The following is a 10,678-nucleotide window of genomic DNA, read 5'->3' on the forward strand; positions in this document are numbered from 1 at the left end:
ATGAGGTGACAAAAGCAGCTGGATGAAATTCAAAATGCAGAGCAGGATCGGGTTCTCAGGGCCAGGGAGAGCTATGCACAGGGGCTGCGCCGTCAAGGCCAGAGGGTGGAGACCCTGCTGGGTCAACTGCTTGGGGTTCCTTCCTTCCTGGGCGTTTCTTCCTCAGGCCTGGTCACTAGTTAGGCAAAGAGTCTCGTGCAGGGGTATCCGGTAGAACTTTCTGCAAAGATGGACATGTCCTGTGTGCATGCCGTCCAGAATGGTAGCCACTAGCCTGGTAGGACTTATGAGACATTGAAATATGGCCAGTGAGACTGAGGAACTGAATTGTTAGTCTTCAGTAGTTGTAATTAACTTAAATTAAAATACCCCACAGGGCTGGTGGCCCCTGTATGGGTCAGCACAGGTCTACAATAATTATTTTTTTAAAAAAAGTTTTTAAGTTTATTTATTTATGCTGAGAGAAAGACAGCGCAAGTAGGAAGGGGGCAGAGAGAGAGAATCCCAAGCAGGCTCCACACCTCCAGTGCCGAGGCCGATATGGGGCTCAAACCCACGAAGCTGGAAGATCATGACCTGAGCCAAAACCAACAGCTGGACACTTAGCCGACTGAGCCACCCAGGCGCCTCAATAGATCTACATTAATTATTGAATGCCTATGATGGTATACCACACACTCTGTGAAACTCTTCATAGGCTTGTCTTATAGAAGCCTCAAAATAACCCAACCAGGTCAGTGCTATTCTTACTGAACCTATTTTACAGATCAGAAAGTGTGGTTTTCATGTAGCCTAAGGAGCTTGCCAGGGTCACGCAGCAAAAAGAAGGTAAGCCTTTCTCACTGTGGAGCCTGTGTATAATCATTCATCACCTGGCTCTCTTTCTGATGCTAAGGAAGGTGGAGAGGGCGCTCAGTTCAAGCAAATACCAGGCAGGTTGATTGTGGCAAGCCTAGTTGAACACCAGGCAAGTAGTCACCTTGAGCTGCTGGATAAGCCCTGAGCAGACAGAAGAGCAGAAGCCTAGACTCTCCTTTCTGAAGATGATTGGCCAGATGAGGTTTCCCAAGGGCACCCTCTAGTTAGGGTTTCCTCAAGAGTGCAGAGACCAGGTCTTCTCCAGGCTACAGGAGCAAGTGTCTTGTTACCCTCATTCTGCGTGTTGGGGCGTTTCAATACACATGGATGCTTCAACCCTGCACTCCCAGCTCTCAGGAATAGATCCTAAGGAAATAAATCCACTGATTTATTTGCAGATGTAACCATAAGATTGTTCTTAGCAATCTTCGTTGTCCAAATATTAATTAGGTATTTACTACCTGCCAGACATGAAGAAGAATGCTTATATGTGTGAAAAATTAGAAACTGTTTGCAGGTCCAGTGAGAATAGATTATCGAAATAAATCGCAAGGCCTCTGTATGATAGAACATTACGTGGTCACTAACGATGTAGAAGATGAAGGAGAGGGGTAAACAGAAGCAGAGTAACATGGTGGTGCAGGCAGTGAACTTGAATCCTCCATGCAGTAGTCTTTGACCCTAGGCAGTGACTTCTCCTCTGAGCCTCACTTACCTCCTGGATACCATGAAGGGAATCACACCTCCCTTGTGTAATAGCAGGTGTAATCATGCAGGTAAAGGATTTAGAACTGTCCTTGGTACCATAACTAGTGCTTCATAAGTGATAATTAGTGGTATTATTTGTTAACTGTGTAGCGTGAAAATGGTCATGGAGCCTTGTACAGTTTAAGAGCTGGCATATGTGTGTGTATGAATATATGTATGTATATAAATGTATGTATATATATGATGTAAATAGATTTATGATGAAAATTATAAATACTTACATGCATATACATACACACACACACATATATACCTATGTACTAAGTATTAACTGATTATCTCTAGATGATGAGTTTAGGGTTATATTTATTTCTTTGTAACTATTTTTGGCATATTTCACATATTTTACAGTGAATATAATCATTTATTGCTATTACTATTATTATCACTATCAGTATTGAATAAAAACGAAGAAGGCAGGGACTCTTCTTACAAAGGGCAGCTTTAGCTATGAATTAGCTTATTAAATGCCCTCATTAGCTTTAGGAGGTGGGTAGTATCACTATTCCCTGTGTTACAGTGGGTGCAAACGAGGCTGGCAGGGGCCAGCATTTTGCTCAGGGGTCCACAGCACGTGGTGGCTCTGGGTCCATGACCCAACCTCCCATGCACTGCAGTCTGTATGCTACAGAGGGGAACATGCTCTGTAGAACAAAGTTCAATTAGGAGCGTCAGGGCAATGCACCAGTAGCATGGGGATGAGATCCCCAAAGTCCTCTCTGCTTAGGGGTAAGATGGGCTGGCTGGTCCTGGAGATCATGAGTCAGGAGGGGAAACATGTGGAGGCGGGAAGCCAAGAGGGGCTGGCTCTAGACATGAGCTAATTGAGACAGAGCATTTTAATAAACGGAAACCCTTTGGTACCTCCCCCCGACTCCGATAGCAGCTAAGTCTGTTAGCAATGTACCCTGGGACAGACGTTTGCTGACTTCTGCTTTCAAGTACTTTCACATGCATTTCTATTTTCCTACTAAGTTCTGTCACCTATCTCTTTTTCGTACTCTTTTTTTATTGACAAACATGAAAAAGGCCAATTTTTAAATCTTTAAAGGAAAACACACTTCTTTGGGGAAAGGGAAGAAACAAACAAATAAGAGTGGAGGAAAAAAAAATGCTGTTTTTCTCTTCCATTCATCTTGATAAATGTTTTATGTGCTGCAGCTCACCAAGTCCCCACAGCAGCTCTATGGACTGGGGTCAATTTAAATGTCCCCAGTTTATACATGAGGGACCTGAGTTTTAGAGTTAATTCCCTCTGTTGGAAGTGACTGATTAGTATTCTATTCAGTGCCTGTGCCTTACCATACACAGACATTCCCCTATTAATAGATATATGTGTTATTTCTGATATTTTTACCATTATAAATGATGCTTCAAAAGATATCCTCATACCTTAATTTTCCCCATGTTTGTTCATGAATATATGTCTATTGAATTCATGAGTTTGATATTGCTAGGTCAAAGAGAATGAATATTTTAAATTCTGGGTTTTTTTTTTCCTGCTTCTGGTTTTCTAACACACACACACACACACACATACACACACACATGGGAGCGCATGTGCACACACGTGCTCCCGTGCACAGAGGCACTGTTCACCATCCTGAGGCAGTGAGGATTTACTGAGCATTTATCATGGTTCTTTGTGCTCCACTCCCCTTACTGTTTAGCCAAGTTCTGAGATGAATGCTCTTGGCTATCACCATCATCCCCATTTACAGATTGGAAAACTGAGGCACTGAGGTCATGAATTCACTTGCCCATTTGACTCCAGATCCTTCATGTATTGGTCTACCTTCTTTAACCATACTTTCTTAGTCCCTTCTCCTGCCTTTGATCTATTCAGTGGCTTTTCCAAGTGCACTTTTTGCATTAAGAAATGCAAAGTTCAGAGCAACAAAGAAAAACATACCCGATGATCTGGCCCTTCTGTGACTGAGACATTTGGAGTCAATTCTCCAGGCAATGGGGAGCCATATAATGTTTGTTATCCAAAGAGTTAGATGGCTACACTGGGGATTAAGGGAGATGTATGTGACTAAAGATACTTGCTAAGGGACACCAGGCTCATCTGCTTCCTCCAAACATATGAAAGACACATACCCAGGATGCTGGAGAAGAGACAGACTGTCAAAAATCACTCAGGGGACCAGAAGCAGCTTCTGTGTATAACCTCCTTGCACTCCTGTCCATTCCCCAAGCTGGATTCTCAAGGTCCCGTCCAACTGCCTAGCACCTGCCCAAAAGTATTTTCTGTTTGTTTGATAAGGGGGAAGTCAGTTTATGTTGCAGGATTCCCAGTGGCGGGTTTATTTTAAGATCTGTTGAGCCCCGTGCTCCTCCGTCTGGGACCCAGCTGCAGAAACCCTGACCGGGCGGACACCTCTGGGAAGTGGTGTTTTTGGAAACCAAGCCAAAACAGTGCCTTTCACTGCCCCTGGGGCAGTTGAATAAAGCTGTTGGAAGGGTAGACAGGAGGCAAGCTTTTTCCTTGGGAGGCGAGTCTTGGATACTGTTCAGTCCACACTGTAGAAAAGAGAGAAGGGCTGAAGGTCATTTGATCTAAAGACATTTAAGAGATTATATTCCAGTCAACTCAGACTCGGGCTCACATCCTATTTATCAATTACCTACAGGATACTGTTCCCATACAGGGTCTCATTTATGCTCGGAAGTCCTCATATTGATGAGAAACATGGTTTTAGAGTCAAGACTGCCTGGGTTTGAATCGCAGATCTATCCCTAACATTGTGATCTTAAAAAGAGTTGCATGACCTCTCTCAACCTCTATTCCCTTCTCTGTAAAATGGAGAAAATCATAGTATTTACTTCCCAAATACTGGGAGTGATAAGTGTGTCCAAAGCACAGTGCACCATGCCTGGCTTATACTCAGCACACAGTAAATGTCCCAGTGACAGTGCTGTCCTCATTCCCAGGATGGACATGAGCCTGATTGTTCCTAGGGCTGCTTGCCTCTGATGTCCACAAAGGACACCATGTCCTCGGGTCCTGTAGCCCCCTCTCCTACTGTCCTGACCTTTCTCCATCTGAGCCATCCAGTCTGGTTGACCTCAAGTACCTCCCTTTTCAGAAACCTCCCTGGGTCACTGTCCTTCCTCAGTGTGCTGTCTGTTATTCATCAGTGGTTGGCATTGCAGACTTCAACAGTCTTCTGATAGCCTTGACTCCTACAACAAACTGGCCTTCACTCTATAGCTAGACTTGTCCCTCCTCCGGGGCAGGAACATTTTAAGTTTCATCTTCCCATGGCCCTTGACACAGGGCAGAGAATATGTAATACATGCTCAGAAGGTTTGTTTGAAGAACAGTATCACTGCATCCATAGATAGTGGAATGGATGAATGAATGGATGGGTGAATATGAAGGAATGAGTGAGTGAATCAACAAGTAAATGAAGAATGAATGAATGAATGGGAGATACTGGGTGAGTAGTGAGGGAGGGGCAGAATAAGAAAATACATGGCTTACTGACCAGGGATTTGGGGGCCCATGGAAAGCAATTTATCTGTCCCTTGTCCTTAGCTGTGACCTCGGGGCTGCTCAGTCCCATCCACCCCCCCTTCCTCCTGTTCCCGTTCACCTGTCCCCAGAGGTGATGACTGCACTCATTTGTGCACAGACCATTAACTCTTAAGCACTGAAAGAGGCCAGTTCGGGGTTGGCAAGGACTGGAGTGCTGGCTATCTGGCCCCTGGGAGACGTCATAACTCTCTCTCATGCCCGCCCATGCAGCCAGGTTTTTATCTCTCCCTCTGCCCGCTTGCAGATGACGACTGTACGGACTCTTTCACGCCCAATCAAGTTGCCAGAATGCACTGTTACCTGGACCTGGTGTACCAGAGCTGGCAGCCCTCCAGGAAGCCGGCGCCTATCGCCCTGGCCCCCCAGATCGTAGGCCACACGACCGACTCCGTGACGCTGGAGTGGTTTCCGCCCATCGATGGCCACTTCTTTGAAAGGTGAGTGTGGCCTGTGAAGTGTTGATCCCTCTCTCTCCTTCCAAGAAGAGGGGACTTCAGGAGGAAAGTGGTCTTGGAGAGGAGTTTTGCTGTTTTCTTTGTCCTTGCTCTTATTCATTTGGAGCCCCTGGCAGTTCAGCCACCTAGCAGTGATGGGTCCAGATAGGTACGTTGTAGATTTGGGGGTCAGGGGATACATGAATAGTTGCTAATCAAAATCAATAAGTAATGATGCACGCTTTCAATGAATGAATGTTTAGTTTTATTTTATTATAAAATACCTGGAAACTCTCTCCTTTGGGATAGAGGTCCTAATTTCCTCTCCATGATCTCAGGATTTGAAATCGCCCCTGGTTAATGGACAATTATAACATATATATATATATATACACACACACATATATATATGTAAAATATGAAGGCTTATATGTGTGTACATGTACATATTCATATATCATACGTGAATATACATGCATATTTATAGAATATATGTATAATACATATGATTAGAATCTTTGTGCTGCACAGTATTTCTTTGTAGAATTGAGGGTAGAATTTTTAGAAGACCAGGAATGATAAACTGAGGAATAAGAGTTCTGCTCTCCTGTCTTCCACTTACTAGCTGTTCTGCCTTGGGCAAATCACTTTCCCTCCCTGAGTGATCCTCTCCCTCAGAAACGTTTGTCCCATGATGCCCTGTGGCCTGAAGGTGGGAACCTGAATCCAAGGGTCTCTTGTGACTTCAGCACTGAGGCCCCCTGAGAAGCTCAGGCCTTAAGGAAAACAGATTCTAAAGAGTCAGGAAAACAGATTAAGATGTTGACATCTCCACTTGCCTATAATTTAGGGCTTATGAGTGTATTAACCTCTATCCCAGCCCTTCTTGGGAATGTTTTATCTAATACTGATGGTATACCATTGATGATGGCAAAAATTAGATCCAGCTAATGACTAACAAATAATCCTCTGAGGTTGTGGCTGTTGCCATTTATCAAGTGCTTACTCTGGGACTGATCGTGCATTAAAAGCTTTGTTTACAGTAACTCTAGTAACTCTGTGAAAGGAGAATCATTTTCGTCATTTTCTGGGTAAGGCAGGAATTGGAGCTGAAAGAGGCTGAGAGATTTGACCAAGAGCCTATAGAAGTTGGTGGGATATGGGCTCTGACTAAATCTTTGCAATGTCTTATCTCAGGCCCCTGTGTGTTTTCATTAAGTCCTTCCAAAACTTGAATTATGAAGGAGGTGTTACCCCTCCCCTCAAAAGAACCACAAAAGATGGTAAGGAGCTCTCGTGTGTGTGTGTGTGTGTGTGTGTGTGTGTGTGTGTGTGTAAATACATATTAGTTCATGGTGCCACATTAAATTGGGGCTCTGGGGCACCTGGGTGGCTCAGTTGGTTGAGTGTTCAACTTTGATCTCAGCTCAGGTCTTGATCTCAGGGTCGTGAGTTCAAGCCTTTCAGTGAGCTTCACACAGGGTGTGGAGCCGACTTCTCTAATAGAGCTCTAATTTTCTACAGTACCATCAGTCTCTGAATCTAGAACCTTTGTCTGGCAGCTGGGTGCATGTGTTCATGGGGGAAGGAAATGTAATCCCTGGGCCCTCTATAAAAACTCCCTTCCCCTGCCCCAGCCACCCTCACTGGGAGCTCAGAGCTGGGTTTGGGAAACCTCATGTGACACTTCAGAGCAGGCTCTCCAGCAGCCTGTAGAATTATTTATTTTTTCTGTGGTGATGAGAAGTATCAGACTTTTGGTCAAGCCTTAGCCTCAATTCCACTTAAAATGGAAGTTTTGTAAATGAAGCTTCCTGTGTATGTATTTAATTTGTATTTCATAAAGCAGTTATTGTCCATTAAATAAATACCATCTGATTGTTGGAAACCTATTGGAGGGTTAATTGTTGTGTAATGAGATAGGTCTCTATTACATGGTACCCTCAGCTTCAATCAATATGTTTTTAATAACCTATAGTCAGTTGGTACTCGAGACTCGTACAATAGCTATTCTGTTCAGTCTAAGATTTCATAACGGAGTTATCATATGTTAAATTAAAACTGACATTTTAGAAACATGTCTAATTAGGGTTAACAGCTACGTAGACGATAGTCTATGGCTAAAGGAAGTCGCTCCATAAGTTCAATAAATTGTTATAAAGAAATGAGCTATCACTCCCCCATACACTCAGTTTGCACTCGTGCACGTTAGCCTGGTGCAGAGCATACAATCTCTGCTGGCACATTGTCTGCACTCCGCTCCCCGCTCCTCCACTCTTGGTCTATGGGACCTCCAACAAGCCATCTCACCTCTCTGACTCCCTCTGATCCTCTGAATCTTCTTCCATAATCGTGCCCACTTCAGCTGGCTTTTGTGGGGACTTCAACAAACATGTGACATCTGTGGTACGGCCTAGCACACCCTCTACGTTCAAGAAATATTAGCTCCCATCTTGTACAAAATTTCCCAGAGCTGTTTAGCTACTTGAAAATTCTCTTTCCCTGCAAAATCTCTGGTGTTTTCCACTACATCCATCAATGCCAACCTCTCGCCCCTGGCCATCCCTACGTCCTCCTGCTGTTCCTCACATCTGTGGTCTAAGAGAATACAAGGGTTTTCCTTAAAAAAACATATTCGGATCCTCCCACAGCCTGTGTCCTCACACATGGGCAACTGAATAAATAATTCAAGGCCACCCCTGGCTTTTCTAACTCCTTTATTTTTTTTTCTTTTTTCTTTTTTCTTTTTTTTTTTTTTTACGAATAGTTTATTGTCAAATTAGTNTCCTTTATTTTTATCTGTCTTGCAAACATGTGTTGATGGAATGGTTTCAGTTATCTGAACAATTGGTGGTGGCGTATTAGAAAGAATTCTGGACTTAGAAGCAAGAGACCAGGGTCTGAAGTCTTTGGAACCTCATTCATTTCCTCTTCCTCTTTGGCCTCAGTTTTCTGATCTGTAAGCCAAAGGGCATCTAGCCTTCTCACCCAAGGTTCCTATTACAAATCTGAGAACACTGAAAATGACTTGAATAACTATTTTCTCAATTGTTCCAAGAATGGTACATAATAAGTACCATTCTAGATGCATAGGAAAGAAGTTAATTCATCATACACAGTGGTTATCTTAAAGAAACACTGTTCAATGAGACTTCTGCAGTAATGGAAATATTCTGTATCTCTACCATTCAATATGGTAGCCATTAGCCTACTGGCTGTGAAGCACTTGAAATGTGACAAGTGTGGAACTGAATTTCTTAATTTAATTTTAATTAATTTACATTCAAAGACCCACATGTGGCTGCTGGCTGCCATATTAGCACAGACTTGAACTTTAAACTTTGATTCTCATGGAACTTAGACAAGAAAGATGATCTCTTCCAGTGTTAACATTCTGTACTTCTATGATTTCAATGTGTGTGTGCGTGTGTGTGTGTGTGTGTGTGTGTGTGTGTAGATAGAGGTGCAAATAAAAATCAAATAAATGCCAGAGGTAAAAATATACTATATACTCCCTGGGTGTGTAGGATACTTCCTGATTTTGGTAAAGCCTGTATCTCCTCTATGACTTTATTTCTTTTTTCCTTAAATAGTTTATTGTCAAGTTGGTTTCCATATAACACCCAGTGCTCGTCCCAGCAAGTGCCCTCCTCCATGCCCATCACCCTCCTTCCCCTCTCCCCCACCTCCATCAGCCCTCAGTTTGTTCTCAGCATTGAAGAGTCTCTCATGGTTTGCCTCCCTCCCTCTCCACAACTATTTTCCCCTTCTTCTCCTGCTTCGTCCTCCATTACTTTACAAGCTATGACCTTGGCATGAGTACTTTGTACTCATGATTTTCTATTTCCTAACCTGTAAAATGGGAACATCACCCACTGCCCAGAATCACACCATTGCTTTTTAGTTGCTGACTTTGCCTTTGCTTTTGTCCTTCTTTCCTCAATCCTTGTTTCATTCAGCATTCAGACCAATCTTTTTAAAATGTAAATTAGATCATGTTGCTCCATGACTTGGAGTGGCTCCAGTGGCTTACAACCCTCTAGTGGCTTCCCATCTCTTTTATGTATAATTTCCATGTGGTCAACTGGACCTCCCATGATCTAATCCTTGCTTGTTTGTTCAACTGCCTCTCTTACCACTCTTTCCTTCATTCTTGACTCCTGTCACTCAGACTTCCTTTGGGATTCCTATACACCAAGCTTTCCCCCCACCCCCTGTTTGGGTCCTTTATGTACCTGAGAGTGCCTCTGAAATATCCACTCTTTAGTCATCCTTCAGCTGTCACCATAAATGGTATTCCCTCACTAAGGTCTTTCATGACTGTTCCAATTTTAATTAGCCCAGGCACCTCTCCCACTTATATTCTTGCCTACATCATCCATTTCCTTTCCTTCAGGAACTTAATGAGCCTGTAACTTTATATCTGTTTACTTATTTGTTTATGGACTATCCACCAGGCTGCAAGCTTTATGAGGTATAGGTAGCACATCTAATTTCCTCATCCTTCGATGGTCAATGTCTGTTACTTGTATAGTGCTAGCAACTAGAGGCCGTTCAAGGACTACTCATTGAATGAACAGATGAAACAATGAATGAATATGTGAATCAATGATTGAATATGAAGGAAGGTACTTGGTAGGGCTCTGTGCAAAGAAGGCACATGTACTATCAGGTGGATGATGGTTTAGTCACTCATCAAAGTATTTATTGGAAACCTAGGATGTGTCAAGAATTCAGTGAAGTACAGGGCATTATATGAGTATCATCTAAAACATGGCATCTAAAGAAATAGAAAGAAGGGTTCAATGTCCATTAAGGTCAGAGTGGTTCCTGATTCCATCCCAGAACCTTTATAATCGTGTTGTCATCATAGAGCCAGTCATGCGACTCTGAGCTGCTATGCATGGTTTGTCGTCATTGTAATGGAACTCAGCCTTCCAGAGTGAGGAACTCTCTCTCCACTCCTAACTCGCTGCCTGCAAGTGTATTTGTATAAGTACTGTTAACTGCTAGTCCAGAAATTTAGAGAACCAGAAGGAATAAGAATGGGGCGGGGGCGGGGGGGATCCTCCAT

At 43.2% G+C, this 10,678-nt stretch overlaps 1 protein-coding gene across 1 annotated transcript in view; it reads left to right on the top strand.

Moving 5' to 3' along the window:
* Positions 1-10,678, top strand: part of PAPPA (pappalysin 1) — a 243,099-nt gene that overhangs the window by 60,594 nt on the left and 171,827 nt on the right. The window contains exon 6 of the mRNA XM_077769774.1: positions 5,415-5,607. Coding sequence (XP_077625900.1) covers positions 5,415-5,607 — 193 coding nt within the window. The remainder of the gene's footprint in view (positions 1-5,414; positions 5,608-10,678) is intronic.

The sequence above is a fragment of the Crocuta crocuta genome, unplaced genomic scaffold (assembly GCF_008692635.1).
Source record: "Crocuta crocuta isolate KB4526 unplaced genomic scaffold, BGI_CrCroc_1.0 scaffold95, whole genome shotgun sequence".
NCBI classification, from domain to species: domain Eukaryota; kingdom Metazoa; phylum Chordata; class Mammalia; order Carnivora; family Hyaenidae; genus Crocuta; species Crocuta crocuta.